The sequence below is a fragment of the Herpailurus yagouaroundi genome, unplaced genomic scaffold (genome assembly GCF_014898765.1).
Source record: "Herpailurus yagouaroundi ecotype Mexico unplaced genomic scaffold, PumYag 162, whole genome shotgun sequence".
NCBI classification, from domain to species: Eukaryota; Metazoa; Chordata; class Mammalia; order Carnivora; family Felidae; genus Herpailurus; species Herpailurus yagouaroundi.
This window is the reverse complement of record NW_024412403.1, coordinates 60,913,715-60,934,196: the sequence shown is the minus strand read 5'-3', so window position 1 is coordinate 60,934,196 and position 20,482 is coordinate 60,913,715. Positions and strand designations below refer to the sequence as shown.

The window sequence follows — 20,482 nt, the reverse complement described above, 5'->3', positions numbered from 1 at the left end:
TTGCCATGTGAATGACTAGGTCCAATTATGAAGTTAACCAAAATGAACGATTGTCAGGCTACAGCCATGTTCACCTGCAGCACAGCCTTAGTCTTCTGATCGCCCTTACTCCACTGAAACCTGAGAATGAAAGAGCTCGTCAATTGATTTCGGGCTCCCTGACGCCGGCTCTGACATACTGTTCATGCCCTAAACTCAGGCCGGGTATGAAAACATCCTCACACGGACTTTGGGAGTTGACGGCAACCATGGTAGGGAATTCCGCTCAAGTGTGGCTAGCACAGAATAACAAAGTAGAGAAGGTTGGAGCTGGAAGGAGCCTTCCAGATCTTCCAACCAATTTCTCTTATAAAGAGAAGACAATCTTAGACGACGACTGCCTTGCCCACTCACACAGTTAATAGTGGCTGGAAGGCCCTTTTTATCCTATTCTCTGGAGAATTAAGAAATACTTCAATGAATGGACTCATAGTAGGCAATACCTATTGCCCCATAATTGCTTCCTTCAGGGGTGCTGGCAGCAATGGGATGTGACACCGCCATATTTCCAGAGCCTGTTAAAAAGAAAAGCAAACACTTCATGTCCAGTTGCTAAAACAACACAACTCTAAGTAGCTTGAATCATCAGTCCAATACAAGACTCACCAAACTGTGACCTACAGGCAAAATCTAGCCTGCTACCTATTTTTGTATAACCCTTTAACTAAGAATGGTTTTAGAATGTGAGACAGGAAACCATCAAAATCCTAGAGGAGAATACAGGCAACAACCTCTTTGACCTCAGCTGTGGCAACTTTTTACTAGGCATGTCTCTGGAAGCAAGGGAAACAAAAGCAAAAATTATCTATTATGACTTCATCAAGATAAAAAACTTCTTCACAGTGAAGGAAACAATCAACAAAACTAAAAGCCAATCTATGGAATGGGAGAAGATATTTGCAAATGACATACCAGATAAAGGGCTAGTATCCAAAATCTATAAAGAATTGATTAAACTCAACACCTAATCAATAAGCAAGTTAAGAAATGGGCAGAAGACATGAACAGACACTTCTCCAAAGAAGACATACAAATGGTGAACAGACTCATGAAAAAATGCTCACCATCACTCATCATCAGGGAAATACAAATCAAAATCACAATGAGATACCACTTCACACCTGTCAGAATGGCTAACATTAACAACTCAGGAAACAATGGAGGTTGGTGAGGATGCAGGGAAAGGGGAACCCTCCTACACTGTTGGTGGGAATGCAAACTAGGGCAGCTGCTCTGGAAAACAGTGTGGAGGTTCCTCAGAAAGTTAAAGATAGAACTACTTACTCTATGACCCTGCAATTGCACTAAGTATTTATCCAAAGGATACAAAAATACTGATTTGAAAGGGCACATACAACCCAATGTGTTACAGCAGCATTAACAATAGCTGAATTATGGAAAGCCCAAATGTCCATCAACTGATGAATGGGCAAAGAAGATGAGGTTTATATATACACAACGGAATATTACTCAGCTATCAAAAAGAATAGAATCTTGCCATTTGCAATGATGTGGATGGAACTAGAGTGTATTATGCTAAGTGAAATAAGTCAGTCACAGAAAGACAAATACCATATGATTTCATTCATATGTGGAATTTAAGAAACAAAACAGATGAACATAAGGCAAGGGAAGGAAAAATAAAATAAGATAAAAACAGAGAGGGAGGCAAACCATAAGAGACTCTTAACTATAGAGAACAAACTGAGGGTTGCTGGAGGGGAGGCGGGTGGGGGGATGAGTTAATAGGTGATGGGTATTAAGGAGGGCACTTGTGGGGATGAACACTGGGTGTTATATACAAGTGATGAATCACTAAACTCTCTTCCTGAAACCACAACTACAGTATATGTTAACTAACCTAAATTTAGGTAAAATCTTGGAAAGGAAAATAAATATTTTAAATGGTTGGGGAAAGAAATCAAAAGATTTCATGACAGGTAAAAATCACATGAAATTCAAATTTCAGTACTCATACATGAAGTCCTGTTGAAACACAGTCACGGCCACTTGGGTATGTCTATGACTGCTTTTGGCTATGGTGGCAGCGTTGAGCAGTTGTGACAGAGACGATACGGCCCTGTGAAGTCTAACATATTTGCTATTTGGCACTCTACAGAGAAAAAAAAAATCTTCCAGTTCCTGCCTGAAAGTATTGCAGAATCACAAGAACAAAGGAGCACAGGTCCTGAAATCACTTTGAGGAAGGTCACCACTGAACAGAAACACAGAAGTATCTGTCTGTCATTAAACCGCTGTAATGTGGAGGCTTTCAAAATAGCATTTAGCAGCACCTTAACCACTGGCAGGATAAGTCCAGATAGGGAGGAAATTACAGCACTCCTTGGAGCAATCAATGGTGAAAACTGAACTAAGGATATGGAAGAATATGAGATATTTTGAGAGATATTTCTGTATCTGTTGCCAAATTTTTGTTGGCAGTGAGAGATAAATTAAGATAATGTTCCTCAAACTTTTCCACTGAAGTACTCCTTGTAGCACAGGGAGTGAACTCATCCCTCTGTGTCTGGTGCTGTCATCTGGAGCCATGCCACCACCAATATCAGAGAGAAATAGCTTCCAACCTTCTCCTTGGTTGTTAGGCAAGATGCTATTCACTGAGTTTATTCACCTCCGAGAATTAGGTGGATCTGAACAAGGAGATGAGAAACCACAATTAAGCAGGGTATCTAGGCAGTTTCTCTGGCTCTGACTTCATGCTACAATATTTCCAGGAGCCACACTCATCCGCGGAGATGCTTGAAAATGTTTCTTTATGCCTCCTGAGCTTTGTCAAGGATCTAGGATATTGTCAGGCTGGTGGGCATTTCAATATAGTATCTTCCTTCTGAAGTGAGATCGCTTGTATCACATTACAGGCAGAAAGGTCTGTGTGTTACCCAGTCAGTCTCTTATATGGTTGCAGAGAAATAGATTTTCAGTGAAGACACATAACTGAGGATATTCTATGATACCCTCACTGTAAATGTATTTCCATTTCTTCATTGAAAATGCAGTTTGTTACAGTTTGCGTTCATGCTGCAGTATGTAACCCGCACAATGGAACCAAAAGCCTCACCAGTTCATCATTTATCACAGCCAGCTCTCCTCATCCACCTCTCAAACTTCCTTCCACTGGTGGGCAGTAAAATCATTCATGGTTTTTCAGGCCAATTTGTAGGCTTTATCATATCTTTTAGTCTTTTTGTGTCCATTCATTTCCTTCATGAAGAAAAAGATTTAAGGGGCGCCTGGGTGGCTCAGTTGGTTAAGCATTAGACTCTTGATTTCTGCTCAGGTCGTGCTTTCATGGGTTCATGAGTTCGAGCCCTGTGTCTGCTTGGGATTCACTCCCCTCTTTCTGCCCCTCCTCTGCTCGTACTCTTGCTCTCTCTCAAAATAAATAAACTTAAACGAAAAAAGAAAGGAAAATATTTAAATCCTGAGTTCAAAATATTTAGTCAGGTGATGAGAGATGGCCTTGGAGACTCAATTTCCTTCCTCCTTTTGGTAGCTTAGCCAAGAGCTGGCTCAGCCAAGGTCTTTAACTAACACAGCATTCCTGGCAGGCAGGGTTGTTCCCAGGCCCTCAGAGTGCAGACTCCCTGGCACTGTTCCTAGGCCTGGAGATTCCTTGATAGATTTCTCATCACTTCAAGAAAGTAGATGTACCTTGGCCTTTCTTGGGCTTACCCGTAAATATGGAATGTGGTTTCACCACCATCTTTGCTTTTCATCCAACTTCCAGACAAAGAAACAGGTTATTTTCAGACCCGTAAGTATGAGGTATTAAATTTTTTTTTGTGCCCAATAATAACGTTATGTGGAGATTTGTACAACTTGACTGACTCTTCGTTCCAGGACAGATTTGGTCGTAGTTACAGCACAGAGCTTTGCTACTGGCTACTATTGACAATAACAAGTACTACTTACTATGACTCCCACCTCTAGTACTGCTATGATAACTAATGCTCTCACTGCTATTATATATTATAGAACTACTGCATCTCACTACTGTGGTTGTTGATGCTAGTTGATGTTTATGGAGAACTTACTGCATGTCAGACACCCTTTTAAATTCTTTTCAAGAATTTACTCATTTAAGTTTTCAACAGCCCAATGAGGTGGGTACTATTCTCACCATTTTAAAATAACAAAAGAGAGGCACCGAGAGTGGTTTGTTGTATTAGTTTCAGTCAAAACTTATCTTCTTTTTATTTATTCATTTATTTATTTATTATTGTTTTTTAATGTTTATTTTTTATTTATTTTGAGAGACAGAGCAAGAGTGTCGGAGGGACAGAGAGAGAGAGAGAGAGAGAGAGAGAATCCCAAGCAGTCTCTGTGCTGTCAGCACGGAGCCCAACGTGGGGCTCGAACCCACAAACCCTGAGATCACACATGACCTGAGCAGAAACCAAGAGTCGGACGCTTCACTGACTGAGCCACCCGGGTGCCCCAAAACTTATCTTCTTAATTGAAAAACAACACCAGGATTTTCTTCCAGTATAGGAATAACTGGCAGCGAGCATGTTACTTTCATGGAGTATTCAAGAATATCTTTCAAAAAGACAAGGAGGTTGAGACTTGTTCTCATCTCCACTATAATAAGCTGATACTTTAAAGAAGCATCTAAAGGCAACATTTGCTTTTTAGGTTGTCTGCTACTGCTTGCCAATGATTTTCTATTGGGTCATTTCCCTCAGTGTCTTTCATATTTGTCTCTTTTCAAGCTCAAACTCCCTCTTTTAAAGTTTTGAATTCAAGTGTAATTAACAAACAGTGCGATATTAGTTTCAGGTGTGCAACATGATTCAACAATTCTGTACATTCCTCGGTACTTATCATAAATGTACTCTTAATCCCCATCACCTATTTCACCTGTAACCCCACCCACCTCCCTTCTGGCAACCACCAGTTTGTTTTCTGTATTTAAAAGTCTGTTTTTTTAATTTGTCCTTTTATTTGTTCATTTGTTTTGTTTCTTGAATTCCACATATGAGTGAAATCATATAGTACTTATCTTTGATTGACTTATTTCACTTAGCACTATACCCTCTAGGTCCATCCATATTATTGCAAATGGCAAGATTTCATTCTTTTTTCATGGCTGAGTAATATTCTATTACACACACACACACACACACACACACCCTACATCTTCTTCATCCATTCATCAACCAATGGAAACTTGGGCTGCTTCCATAATTTAGTTATTGTAAATAATGCTGCAAGAAACATAGATGTGCCTAAATCTTTTTGAATTAGTGTTTTTGTTTTCTTTGGATAAATACCCAGCAGTGGAATTGCTGGATTATATGGTAATTCTATTTTTAAATTAAAAAAATTTTTTTGAATGTTTATTTATTTTTGAGAAGGAGAGAGAGAGAGAGAAAGAGTGTGATCAGGGCAGGAGAGAGACAGAGGGAGATACAGAATCTGAAGCAGGCTCCAGGCTCTGAGCTATCAGCATAGAGCCCGATGTGGGGCTTGAACTAATGAACCACGAGATTATGACCTGAGCCAAAGTCAGATGCTTAACCGACTGAGACACCCAGGTGCCCCTATTTTTTATTTTTTTATATTTATATACTTTTGAAGAAGAGAGGGAGAGAGAGAGAACACACAAGTGGGGAAGGGACAGAGAGAGAGGGAGACAGAGGATCCAAAGCAGCCTCTTCACTGACCGCTTAGAGCCTGATGGGCGTGAACCTACTTAAGCTGAGGTTGGAGATACTCAATCGATTGAGCCACCTGGGTGCCCTGATTCTTTTATTTTTTGAGGCACTTCCACACTGTTTTCCACAGTGGCTGCACCAGTTTGTATTCCTACCAACAGTGCATGAGGGTTCTTTTTTCTCCATATCTTCACCCACACTTGTTATTTCTTGCCTTCTTGATTTTAGCCGTTCTGACAGGTGTGAGATGATATCTCATTGTGGCTTTGATTTGCATTTCCCTGAGGATGAGTGGTGTTGAGCACTCTTTTCATGTATCTGTTGGCCATCTGTAAGTCTTCACTGGAGAAATGTCTGTTCATGTCCTCTTCCCATTTTTAAATTGAATTATGTGTTTTTATGGTGTTCAGCTATATAGGTTCTTTATATATTTTGGGTATTAATTCCTTAGTAGATATGTCATTTGCAAGTATCTTCTCCCATTCAATAAGTTGTCTTTTTGTTTTGTTGGTGGTTTCCTTTGGTGTGCAGAAACTTTTTATTTTGCTGTAGTCTCAATAGTTTATTTTTGCTTTTGTTTCCCTTGCCTGAGAAGACATAGCTAATGTTGCTAAGGCTGAGGTCAAAGAGATTACTGCCTGTGTTTTCTTCTAGAAATGTTATGGTTTCAGGTCACACATTTAGGTCTTTAATCTATTTTGAGTTTATTTTTGTGTATGGTATAAGAAAACAGCCCAGTTTCATTCTTTTGCATGTAGCTATTCAGCTTTCCCAACACTATTTGCTGAAGAGACTGTCTTTTTCCCATTGTATATACTTGCCTCCTTTGCTGTAGATTAATAGACCATAAAAGTGTGGGCTCATTTCTGGGCTTTCTATCTTGTTCCATTGATCTATGTGTCTTATTTTTATGCCAGTACCACACTGTTCTGATTACCACATATATATTTTTTTAAGTTTATTTATTTATTTTTGAGAGAGAGAGAGAGAGAGAGTGAGAGAGAGTGCAAGTAAGGGAAGGGCAGAGAGAGAGAGAGAGAATCCCAAACAGGCTCCTCACAGTCAGTGCAGAGCTCCACATGGGGCTTGAACTCACGAACTGTGAGATCATGACACGTGACCTGAGCCGAAATCAAGAGTTGGATGCTTAACCAACTGAGCTACCCAGGTGCCCCTGGTTACTATACCTCTATAGTATATTTTGAAATCTGGGATTGTGATACCACCAGTTTTGTTCTTTTTCAAGATTGCTTTCTGGGGCACCTGGGTGGTGCAGTCGGTTAAGCATCCGACTTCAGCCAGGTCACGATCTCGTGGTCCGTGAGTTCGAGCCCCGCGTCAGGCTCTGGGCTAATGGCTCAGAGCCTGGAGCCTGTTTCCGATTCTGTGTCTCCCTCTCTCTCTGCCCCTCCCCCGTTCATGCTCTGTCTCTCTCTGTCCCAAAAATAAATAAACGTTGAAAAAAAAAAAAAAAGATTGCTTTGGCTGTTTGGTCTTTTGTGTTTTCAGACAAATTTGAGGATTATTGTTCCAATTCTATGAAAACTACTGTTGGTATTTTGATAGGGATTAAATCTGTAGATGTAAGATATACATTACATATAAGTTCTACCATTAGCCTATGTCCTTTTATAAAGATGTAATTTTAAAATTATTAAATGTGTAAATAGGAAGTGAAGAATGACACTAAAATCATAAAACCCAGAATTTTTGGCATTTTGGTGCTACTGAGAAGCCCTCTACCACGAGACGCAGAAGTGTGCATAGGAAAGTGCTTAAGTTTGGTTATGACAGGAGGTTGAAATGGTTTGTGGGAGGCAATGTTTTTGTGGGTGTGAACAAAGGAGAAAAAAACCCCACAAAACCTAAAATCAAAGCTAGTGAGCAAACAAAAACAATCGCTGTTTTTTTAGGTGACACTTCATTAAAAAGCAAAAGCCAGCTGTGTGGGTCTGTTCAGACTTGGATGTGTCGCTGATTTCTGTACTCAGCTCTGGCTCATGATTGAGCAAGCTGTGATTCTAATCTGGTTGTTAGCCATTTTCACTCTGAGGCATCTGCAACATCACTAATTCTAGGATGGACAAGAGAACCAAGATTTTCACGGGCAAGACAAGTGCCAGAACATAAAGATGTTTTAACTTTGTGGACTTTTTTTTTTTTTAAGAAATGTGCTCTTAAAAAAAAATTTTTTTTAACATTTATTTACTTTTGAGAGACAGAGCGAGACAGAGCATGAGTGGGGGAGGGGCAGAGAGTGGCGGGGGTGGGGGTGGGCAGGTAGGGTACACTGAATTCAAAGCAGGCTCCAGGCTCTAAGCTGTCAGCACAAAGCCCGATGTGGGGCTGGAACTCATGGACCTCGAGATCATGACCTGAGCTGAAGTCGGCCGCTTAGCCGACTGAGCCACCCAGGCGCCCCTAACTCTGTGGACTTTTATAGGCACAATTTAAATATGAGATTGGCAACTTTGTATAACAGTATTCTGTTAATTTGTCTAATGTTTAAGACCTTCTCAGAATGCAAAAAACCAGAACATTGGCTCCCAAACTTCAAGTATGCTCCCAGAAGGAGAGTTATATTTATATTTAACTGTATGGTATTTAGAAAGAATTAAACACAAAATATCAGTTTATAGGACAGACCAAGATGTTCTGGCTGGGAATAAGTAAACATATAAAGTTGTGAATGAGCTCCTCTTAATGAAGAGAGTTACTCTGGCATCTTTTTCTCTGAGCATGAGCCCTTTGCCATCTGTTTACTTACACTGCATAAGATATGTTTGCATGTTGGCTTTTAATATTAAATGCTCAACATGAGGAGAAAAACGTTACTTCATTTTGAGCATGTTTGGATCTTTCAGTGATTTCCTATTTATAATTGTCTTGCCTCTGTCTCTGGACTCAGGAGGTTGGAAGTTGAAGAGGTAGTCAGAGATGATGGGAACTAGCTGCTGGAAAATTTCAGTTTTATGCCAATAGGCTACCTATCCCAACTAGTCTCAACAGATGAGGAGAGAGTTCCAGTCCAAGATGGCAACATGGGAAGACACCGAGCTCACCTCCTCCACGGACACACCAAATCTATACCCATTTATAAAGCAATTCCTCCCGAAGAACCTAGGGCTGCCTGAGTAGCTTCTGCGCAAGTAAAGATAGAACAGCAAGAAAAACAAAGACATGGTAAGGAAGGGCACTATGGGAACTACAGTGGGAGGGACCATGAACAGATCTGTGTACCTTGGGGCGCTGACAAAAACCACGGTTTAAAAGGGCAACTAGGGGCACCTGGGCAGCTCAGTTGGTTGGGCATCTGACTCTCTTGGTCTCGGCTCAGGTCGTGATCTCATGGTTCGTGGATTCGAGCCCGAGATGGGCTCTGCACTGACAGCTCAGAGGCTGCATGGGATTATCTCTCTCACTCTCTGCCCCTCCCCTGTTCACATGCACACGCACATTGTCCCTCTCAAAATCAATAAATAAAAACACTTAAAAAAAATAAAAGGGCAACTCGAATATGAAAGATCCAGCCTTCAAATTCCAGCAAATGGTGGGAGAGCTACTGGAACTCTCTCTGCTGGGAGGGTCTGGCCAGGGTCTTGGTTCGTTGTCCCCCTCCACCTGGATGGAGTACAGGGGAGCATGGCCCAGGTGTCATAGCTGGCCCACCTCCTTAGTGCACATTAGTTTTAGAAGTTCTCTCTGCAGAAAGATGAATAAACTTTAAATATAAACCATATACAGTGAAGCCTTTCTACTCTAGTAAAATTTTGCCACCAACGTTAAGTATATCTATTGAAGAGAATGTTTCTGAGGGGAAAAAAATAAAAGGACAGGCATCCTGAGTCCCCAGTGGCAAATTGGGTAAAATCTCTGTTTTTGGCACTCCTTGTAACCTATCAGTACTCCATGGCCACATTCCAGATTCCAGCATGGAGAGGAAGAAATACACGTCATGTTTAGCTGGTCACTTTTTCCTCCCACCATCCCACTGGGCTCAAAGAAGTGGCCTCATTCTCTCTTGCAAGAGTTTCTCTGCCTCGTCTTCTTGCTGTGGTAGCCTTCAACCTCTCCCCTTCTCTGGGGTCACAATGGCACGTGCAGTGGAGTAAGATAAAGTGAGTCTGGAGGTTTTTGTTTTGTTTTGTTTTTAAGTTGAGAGAATGAGGAAAACCACAAAAATGAGATTTCTCTTAAAGAAAAAGTGGCAAGAAAAGCCAAGAAAATTTGTAAAAAGAAGCATCAGGACTAGAGTTTGAGACCCATTGCCACAGAACCTGATGGTGGCCTATGCTCCTTGACTCCTCCAAACTCACGCTGCTTGTCTTCATTCCCTCTGCACCCTGCTCTTTGCTAAGAGGCTGATTTGGTAATGGCTCCATGGAGGGAAGAATTTGATTGGCCATGGGTTCTTAAATCTAACAACTTGTCACGTTTGTTAAGCTCTCTCACTTGAGACATAACCCTCTCTTACCGTCAGGTTCCATGCTGACAGCTCATGTGGTTCCAGAAGCCTGTGAGACATACTTCATTCACCTTTCTCTCCAGTTGTGGCTGAATTTCTGTATAGGTTGTTTACAATGATGTGAAATGTGGGATTTTTCACTGACAGGGCCACTAAAGGTTTTTAGAGCACAGAGTCTTTCCTAGTACCCCTCACAATACCCCAGAGGTCCCTGCCTTCAGTGCTAAGTGATGAGTGGGGAATACAGTAAAAAATGCCTTCATGGCCTCAAGAAAGTCTTTACAAACACTATTTCCAATTCACCTGACTCCACGAAATTATCTCCATCTTTATCCCGTGAAGTATGAAAGATATCTCTTTGTTTTAAGCACAATCGGAACCAATGTCAATATTTTTCAAATAGAACTTAAAGAATGGCAGGCAAATGAAATAAAAACAAATACAGGGGAGTTGACACATACTCCAAATGCAGGCTTCCTTTTGTTATGTAACTAAAACAGGGCTGCCACCAATTTGACAGCCTGTAGGGACCTGGCTCCATGTTTTCTGCGTGAAGCACAGGCAAGGTGAAAGCATCAGGCCCAGCTCCTCAGATGTCTAGGTCCACACTGATTTGGGTGGACCCAAGCCAAGCCTAATGCCAAGCCTAATGGGATCCTCCTTCCCTTTCAGACACTGCTCCTAGCATTTTCTCTGATTAGCAGCCCCCCAGGGCATTTCCTGTAGCTCTGAGCTCCACTGAACTTCTTGTAGCCCCCACAGTCACACTGATCCTGGCCCTTGGGAGAGAAAGAAATATTTTTTAACTTTTTACTTTTATTCTTATCTTGAGAGAGATAGCATGCACAAGCAGGGGAGAGAGGAAGACAGAGAACGGGGAAGAGAGAGAGAGAGAGAGCGAGAGAGACTCTTTTTTTCTTGTAATTTTTTTTTTCAATGTTTATTTATTTTTGGAACAGAGAGAGACAGAGTATGAATGGGGGAGGGGCAGAGAGAGAGGGAGATGCAGAATCGGAAACAGGCTCCAGGCTCTGAGCCATCAGCCCAGAGCCCGACGCGGGGCTCGAACTCACCGACCGCGAGATCGTGACCTGGCTGAAGTCGGACGCTTAACCGACTGCGCCACCCAGGCGCCCCTCTTGTAATGTTTTTTAATGTTTAGTCATTTTTGAGAGATAGAGACAGAGCATGAATGGGGGAGGGGCGGAGAGAGAGAGGGAGACACAGCACCAAAGCAGGCTCCAGGCTCCAAGTGGTCAGCACAGAGCCTGATGCGGGGCTTGAACCCATGAACTACGATATCATGACTTGAGCCGAAGTCGGGTGCCTAACTGACTGAGCCACCCAGGCTCCGAGAGAGAGAAAGAGAGAGAGAGACAGAGAAAGAGAGAGAGAGGGAGAGAGAGAGAGAGAGAGAGAGAGAGAGAGAGAGAGAGAATCTCAAGAAGGCTCCATGCTCAGTGTGGAGCCTGACACAGGGGCTCAATCCCATGACCCTGGGATCACAACCTGAGCAGAAATCAAGAGTTGGATGCTCAACCCACTGAGCCACCCAGGGGTCCCAAGAAAGACATTTCTATATCTTTGCTTCTCTGCAAACCTTCCTCCCCTGAATGTCTCACATTCATTTCAGTGCCCTTCACTTGCTGGTGTCTCTTGCTCCAGGCTGCTTTCTCAAAGCTCCACTGGATATGCTTAGGTTCTTTCCTAGAGTAGAGTGTGCCTTCTCTGCTCTTGTCTCCCGCATCTAGGTCTCATCTTACTTGTCATGTGTCTTCTCTCCCTGTAGCCTGTCTGCATAACAAAGGTGCTGTATTTCCTCCCTTTTTCAAAGTCCTTTGTGGTGAACACTCCTAGTCCCTACTTCCTAACTAAGCTGGGATTTTGTTCAGGTATCCTCGTCAGGCAGTCTGTGTGTTTAAGTCAGTGATTCCCAATTGGGGGTAGGGGTGGGGGAATCATTTTGCCCCCAAGAGAACATTGTCTAGGGACATTTTTAGTTGTCACAAGGAGGGAGTGTACTACTGGTTTCTAGCAGGTAGAGGTGAAGAATGGAGTTAGACATCCTACAATGTACAGGACAGCACCTCCCCCCCCCCCCAACAAATAATTATCTGGCCTGTAATGTCAATAACGTTGAGTTTGAGAAACACCAGTCTTAGAGGAAGATGATCTCATCCTAGTTCTGTAAGGAGGCTTGATTGATCTGTAGGTAAATCTATTCCTTTGCGGTGACTGGTTTAACAAGCAAATGATCCACTCTATGCCAATGAAACATGAGCAGTTACTGGGTGCTTCTGAAAAAGTCCTTCCCTTTGGACATTGTCAGGTGAGGGTGTCAAAGTGATTCATCTCACCACTGGCACTGGAATTAAAGCAGAGCCAGGGGAATGGCAGGGGAAAGGACCAGGGCCACCAGACTCAGTCAGTCCTAAGTGCACCCTTTTGTTCAACTTCCAGGGAGATGAGCATCTATATTGTTTAAGTGTGGTTTGAGATATAATTTGTTGTTATTTGCAGCTATGTGAATCCTAACTGATGCATCTTTACTCTTATCTTATTTCCTTCCCTCCATCTCTCCCTCCTTTCCATCTTCTTTTTCTTTTCTTTTCTTTTCTTTTTTCTTTTCTTTTCTCTTTTCTTCCTTTCCCTTCCCTTTCCTTTCTCTCTCTTTCTCTCTCCCTTCCTCCGTCCCTCTCTCCCTTTCTTCCTTCTTCCTTCCTTCCTTCCCTCCTTCCTTCCTTCCTTCCTTCTTTCCTTCCTCCCTCCCTTCCTTCCTCCCTTCCTCCTTTTCTTCTTTCTTTCTTTTCTTGTCAGTCATTCACTTCTGCTTGCCATCTGAAGGATCCCTTCAGAGCTAATTTTCAGAGCTTTCTTGACCTTAGATAATGATCTGAGCTTAAGTTTCAGCTCTGTCTACCTACACTTCACTGTTCAAGAAACTCTTCTGAACACAGAAATTCTTTCAATTATCAATACGGTAATAAAATACTTCATTGATACAATACAAATAATGGACCATCCTTTCACAGAGCACCAATGGGATTGGACTAATCAGGCTTTCTAAGTTCAACTGGGACCTAAAATAAGAGCAAAACTTGGAAAGCACTAGAAGAAAAAGGAAGAGATCCAGAGAGAAGAGAAATTCATTTAAACATTTTACGAAAAAAAAGGGAAAGTAGCACTTAGTATTTTAAAGACGCTAGAGCAGGTGTCCTTTGATAGTCTTTCATATTGCTAGTCGAATGTTGTCAAAGCCAATTGCCTGGGTGGCTGGAAAATAAACATGCTGACATTGAGGAAGACAAAAGTCAAAGGAAGGCAGGAGAAGCAGAGTGAGAAATGCTCCTGGTGGGTGGGTAGGGGATCAATTTGTGTTTCTCTAAGACTCTGTGGGCTCAGTTAAGTACAGAAAACACAGAACTGAACATCTGCTGCATGTGACTTAAAAATCAAGTCTCATTTCATTGTTCCTTTTCTAAATCATCACTCTGTGCCAAATAACTTATGAACACTGAGTAACTCATGCTTAGACTTTTTAAAAATGAGGATATTTACAAAAGGTGTAAACCTCCAGTTATAAACTAACTAAGTCCTGGGGATATAAGGTACAGGCTGGTCATTATATTGTGTATTTGAAAGTTCCTAAGAGAGTAGATCTTTTTTTTTTTTTTTTTTAATGTTTATTTTTGAGAGATAGAGAGAGACAGAGAGAGACAGAGTGTGAGCAAGGGAGAGGCAGAGACAGAGGGAGGCACAGAATCTGAAACAGGCTCCAGGCTCTGAGCTGTCAGCACAAAGCCTGATGCAGGGCCTGAACCCACGAACCTCGAGTTCGTGACCTGAGCTGAAGTCAGATGCTTAACTGACTGAGCCACCCAGGCGCAACACCCCTCCCCCACCCCCCGCCCCTGCCCAAGAGAGTAGATCTTAAAAGTTCTCATCACAAGAAAAAATTTGTAGCTCTGTGTGGTGATGGATGTTAACTAGACTTAATCGTGGTAATCATTTTGCAATATATACAAATATTGCATCATGGTGTTGTATACTCAAAACTTACAATGTTACATGTCAGTTATTTCTTGATTTAAAAAAATGAGGACATTTAATTTTTAAAAAATTTTTATAAAAAGATCAGGTAATTGAGTTTCTTCAAATTATCAGAGTGGAGGAAAGGGCACATTACAATGGTCAAATAATCAATTATTCTGGATTTCCCAAAGTTATTACACTTGTTAGTCTCAAATAATTCAGGTTTTTAGCCTTGAACAACAATAACAAAAAAGCCTCTATTTCAATTTGGGAAAATTGAACTGTGTATTAGAGTTGAGACAATAAATTCTTATTGTTCGCAAGTTGGCTTTGGGATGAAATAGGTGTGAACAATTTACATCCTATAAAAGATTAAACTTCTAAAGAAGATGAATGGCTGATAAATGAGCCATGGACAATTGCAAGGGACACTCTAAGCAAAGGGTCTTAGTAGGAGCTCCATATCTCAGTACTTACCAACTCTGAAAACTGGTTCTCACTAGCTCTGCTTTCTCTAGAAAGACTGTAGATTAGATTAGTCTGTGGGATAGGAACCAAGGGAGGGTTTGGCAATGATGAAAGTCAGAGAGACAAAAGTGCCAAATGGGATGTTGCCGCACACTCTCTATCATTCGAATTGACTTTTCTTACCAGGAACTTTTCTTACCATCACTGGAACCAAAGCTTCCATCAATGGATTTTCTTTGAAATCTGTAAACAAGAATATACACATGCTCCTAAGACCGTGAAAACTTCAGCATTTTACATTTGTTGCAGATTTGTCTGCTAGGATCTCTGAAAACAAGCCTTTGCATGTGGAGAAATTGGAACTCTGACATGTTGCTGTCAGGATTGTAACATGGTACAGCCACTTTGAAAAACTCGAAAGTGAAAGAGACTTAACATCTGACCCAGCAATTCCGCTCCTAGGCATGTACATACATACATAAATTCATTTACTTATTTTCAGATTCATTTATTTTCAGATAATTCATACATCATAAAATTCATCCTCTAATGTGCACATTTCAATGCATTTTAATATGTTCACAAAATTGCAACCAGAACAATTTCATCCCCCCCCCAAGGAAATTTAAAACCTATTAGCAGTCACTCCCCATTCCCCACTCCTACACTTTCTGACAACCATGAATCTACTTTCTGTAAATTTGCCTGTTCTGGAAATTTCACATAAATGGAATCATAGCAAAATTGGTCTTTTTTTGACTGGCTTCTGGTTCATCTATGTGGTAGGATGAATCAATACTTTGGTCTTTTATGTATAAATAATATTCCTTCATTTTATTTATTACTTTATTTATTTATTAGTTTATTTATTTATTCACTTATGTGAAAAAAATTTTAACGTCTATTTTTGAGAGAGAGAGAGAGAGAGTGTGAACGGGGTGGGGCAGAGAGAGGAGACACAGAATCTGAAGCAGGCTCCAGGCTCTGAGCTGTCAGCATGGAGCCCGATGTGGGGCCCGAGCTCACAAACTGTGACATCATGACCTGAGTCAAAGTTGGACACAATTGAGTGAGCCACCCAGGTGCCCCTAAATAGTATTCCTTTGTATGGATACACCATGTTTAATTTATATGTTTACATTTGGTGGACATTTGATTATTTCCACTTTTTGGCTATCATGAATAACACTGCTATGAACATTTATGTACAAGTTTTTCTGGGTATATATGTATTAAATTCTCTCGGGTATACACCTAGGTACAGATGTGCTAAGTATGAGGTAACTGTTTTGTGGGTTTTTTTTCCCCAAGCTTTTCCACAGCAGCTTTATAGCAGAAACTATTTTATGTTCCTACTAGCAATGTATGGAGTTTCAATTTCTCCACAGCATTACCAACTCTTGTTGTTTTCCATTAAAAAAATATTGTAGCTAGCCTAGTGGGTAAGAAGTGGTATCTCCTTGTTTTTTCTATTTTCATTTCCCTGATAGCTAATGATGTTGAACATCTTTTCATATGTTTATTGGCCACTTGTAGATCTTTGGATAAATATTTATTCAAACTCTTTGCCCATTTTATTTATTTATTTATTTTGTATCACTGGCTTGTAAGAATTCTTTATATCATGTGGATATTAGACTCTTACCAGATAGGTATATGAGTTGCAAACATTTTCTCCAATTTTGTATGTTGTATTTTCACTTCCTTGATAGCGTTCTTTAAAAGTGTAAAAATTTTAATTTTGATTAAGTCCAATTTATCTAATTTTTTTTGTTACATGTTCTTCTGGTGTCATATCTAAGAAATTGTTGCCTAATTCAAGGTCACAAAGATTTAAACCCAAGTTTTCTTCTCAGAGTTTTATAGATTTAGCTTCTATATTTAGATCTTTAATCTGTTCTGAGTTAATTTTTCATATGGTGTGAGGTAGGGGTAAAATTTCATTTTTTTCAGGTTGATACCCAGTTGTTTCAACACATTTGTTGAAAAGAATATCCTTTCTCTGTTGAATTGTCTTGGTACCCTTGTCAAAAATATATTGATCATAAATGTAAGGCTTTATTTCTGAACTCTCAATTCTATTCTATTGATTTATATGTCTTTCTATATGTCAGTGCCAGAGTTTCAATCATGTAGCTCTGTAGTAAGTTTTGATATCATTAAGTGTAAGACCTCCGCTTTGTTCTCTTCTTTTTCATGAGTATTTTACCTATTCTGGGTCTCCCCACCTTGCATTTCCATATGAATTTTAGGATCAGTTTCTCAGTTTCTGTAAGAAAGTCAGCTGGGAGTTTGATAGGGATTATTTTGAATCTCTAGGTCCATTTGGGGACTGTTGCTATGTGTTTTAGTTTGTAGTGTTGCTGTAACAACTTATCACAAACATAGTGGCTTGGAACAATACAAATTTATTATCTTATAGTTCTGGATGTCAGAATTCCAAAGTACATCTTCTGTGGCTAAACTCAAGGTATGAAGCAGGGCTGTATTCCTTCTAGGGGCTGCCAGGGGATTACCCTTTCCCTTGCCTTGTCTAGCTCCTGGAGGCTGCCTGCATTCTTGGACTCATGGCCCTTTCCTCCATCTTCAAAGTATATTGCTCTGGCCCTGCTTCCATCATCACATGTCCTCCTTCTGCCCTAGACCCTCTTGCCTCCCTCTTACAAAGGCCCTTGTGACTAGATTATAACCACATGGATAATCCAAAGCAATCTCCATAACTTTATCACATCTGTAAAATCTCTTTTGCCATGTAAAGTAACATATTCACAGGTTCTGGATATTAGAATGTGGACACATTTTGGGGGCCATTATTTTACTACACCATCTTAATATTAAGCACTCCAAACCATGAACATGGGATGTCTATTTACTTAGGTCCTTTTTAATTTCTTTCAAGGATGTTTTGTCATTTTCTTTCTTTCTTTTTTTTTTTTTAATTTTTTTTTCAACGTTTATTTTTTTGGGGACAGAGAGAGACAGAGCATGAACGGGGGAGGGGCAGAGAGAGAGGGAGACACAGAATCGGAAACAGGCTCCAGGCTCGGAGCCATCAGCCCAGAGCCTGACGCGGGGCTCGAACTCACGGACCGCGAGATCGTGACCTGACTGAAGTCGGACGCTTAACCGACTGCGCCACCCAGGCGCCCCTGTTTTGTCATTTTCAATGTACAAGTCTTTAATTGTTAAATTTATTCTTAAGTATTTTATTATTTTTGATCCTATTGTAAATGGAATTGTTTTCTTAATTTCATGCTTGGATTAGTCATGGCCAGTGAATAGAAATAAAACTGGCTTTTGTATATTGATCTTGTATCCTGTAATCTTGACAAACTCAGGATTTCTTTTTGGAGGTGATGAAAATTAGATAGTGGTTTTAGACAGTTGTGCAACTGTGAATATACTGAAATTAGATAGTTGTGCAACTGTGAATATGCTAAAAGTCATTGAACTTTATACTTTAAAAGGGTGAATTTTGTGGTCTGTGAATTATATCTCAATAAAACTATTACTAAAAAAGCCAGATATATCATTTGGGAACATCTATCAAACATTAAAATGTGAATCACTGTCTTCTCGCAAAATGAGCTTCCCTTTTGGATGTGAGGTTGGTCAGGAAGGAGGAAAGTTAGGGATTAGATGTGTTTGTGCTTTCATACATACTCTTACTTCTAGACAGAGACTCTAGAAATTGCACACCCCAGATCCTGGTATGTCTGGTGGAAGAACTTCTCTTTATACCTCTTTTGTTCCTAGAGACAGCAAATTCATCCCTGCCTCAGGGCCTTTGCTCTTTTTCTTTTCTTTTTTTTTTTTTTTTTTTTGAGTGTTTTTTTTTTTTTTTAATTTATTTTTGAGAGACAGAGCACAAGTGGGGGAGGGGCAGAGAGAGAGGGAGACACAGAATCTGAAGCAGGCCCCAGGCTCTGGAGCTGTTGCACAGAGCCCAACCCGGAGCACGGACCCACCAACAGTGAGATCATGACCTAAATCCGAGTCGAATGCTCAAGTGACTGAGCCACACAGGCACCCCAGGGCCTTTGCTCTTGTTCTCTGCCTGGGCCACTCTCTCCCCAGATCCTCACATGGCTAGCCTCTTTTTCCTATTAAAGTCTTCCTTCTGAGATATCTTCCTTGCTGAACAAATCAAACCTAATGTAGATTCCCAATCCAACCATTCCCTCTCACACTACAGTGTTTTTTTTTTCCCTCCTGTCACTAGCTGAAATTATTTGCTTTATTAATACTTGCTTGCTTATATGTTTCCCCTCTGTACAATGTAAAGTCTGTTAGAGCAGGGATCTGGACTGTCTTGTTCACCACTGTATCCCTGAATGCTAGGACAGAGCCTGGCACATAGAAAATGATAACTAAATATTTGTTGACCGAGCAAGGCAGATTATTAAGAATGGTTACAATTTGGCCTGACTGTTCTAGCTGGCAAATGAGGCTATGGTTAAATCCCTTTTGGTAAAAATTAAGCTTTAAATTTAATTCCAGTACAGTTAGCACACAGTGTTATATTAGTTTCAGGTGTACAATATAGTGATTCAACACTTCTATACATTACTCAGTGCTCATCACGGTAAGTGTACTCAATTCCCTTCACCTATTTCACCCATCCCCCTACCTGCCTCCCTTCTGGTAACCATCAGTTTGTTGTCTATAGTTACGAGTCCGTTTCTTGGTTTGCCTCTCTTTCTACCCCAGCCCCTTTTACTTGTTTGTTTTGTTTCTTAAATTCCACACAACAGTGAAATCATATGGTATTTGTCTTTCTCTGACTGACTTATTTCACTTAGCATTATACTCTCTAGCTCCATCCATGTTGTTCCAAGCAGCAAAATTTCATTTCTTTTTTTATTTATTGCTGAATAACATTCCACTGTATATATACCACGTCTTCTTTATCCATTCATCAGTTGATGGACACTTGGGCTGCTTCCATAATTTGGCTATTGTAGATAGTGCTGCAATAAATATAGGGGTATGTGTGTCCACTTTTTAGTTTTTATTTATTTTATTTATTTTTTTTTATTTATATATGAAATTTATTGTCAAATTGGTTTCCATACAACACCCAGTGCTCATCCCAAAAGGTGCCCTCCTCAATACCCATCACCCACCCTCTCCTCCCTCCCACCCCCCATCAACCCTTAGTTTGTTCTCAGTTCTCAACAGTCTCTTATGCTTTGGCTCTCTCCCACTCTAACCTCTTTTTTTTTTTTTTTTCCTTCCCCTCCCCCATGGGTTCCTGTTCAGTTTCTCAGGATCCACATAAGAGTGAAACCATATGGTATCTGTCTTTCTCTGTATGGCTTATTTCACTTAGCATCACACTCTCCAGTTCCATCCACGTTGCTACAAAAGGCCATATTTCATTTTTTCTCATTGCCACGTAATATTCCATTGTGTATATAAACCACAATTTCTTTATCCATTCATCAGTTGATGGACATTTAGGCTCTTTCCATAATTTGGCTATTGTTGAGAGTGCTGCTATGAACATTGGGGTACAAGTGCCCCTATGCATCAGTACTCCTGTGTCCCTTGGATAAATTCCTAGCAGTGCTATTGCTGGGTCATAGGGTAGGTCTATTTTTAATTTTCTGAGGAACCTCCACACTGCTTTCCAGAGCGGCTGCACCAATTTGCATTCCCACCAACAGTGCAAGAGGGTTCCCATTTCTCCACATCCTCTCCAGCATCTCTAGTCTCCTGATTTGTTCATTTTGGCCACTCTGACTGGCGTGAGGTGATACCTGAGTGTGGTTTTGATTTGTATTTCCCTGATAAGGAG

The 20,482-nt window shown here is 40.7% G+C and overlaps 1 protein-coding gene across 5 annotated transcripts in view; it reads right to left on the bottom strand.

Moving 5' to 3' along the window:
- SIDT1 (SID1 transmembrane family member 1) overlaps window positions 1-20,482 on the bottom strand; it is a 111,891-nt gene that overhangs the window by 23,405 nt on the left and 68,004 nt on the right. For 3 of the 5 annotated variants that reach the window (XM_040484530.1, XM_040484531.1, XM_040484533.1), the window contains 2 exons: window positions 14,882-14,925; window positions 483-554 (listed from right to left, as the gene is read on the bottom strand). In XM_040484530.1, the coding sequence (XP_040340464.1) occupies window positions 483-554; window positions 14,882-14,925 (116 nt within the window). Of the gene's footprint in view, window positions 1-74; window positions 121-482; window positions 555-14,881; window positions 14,926-20,482 lie in introns of those variants that run through there. The other 2 variants (XM_040484532.1, XM_040484535.1) reach the window with 2 other exon arrangements.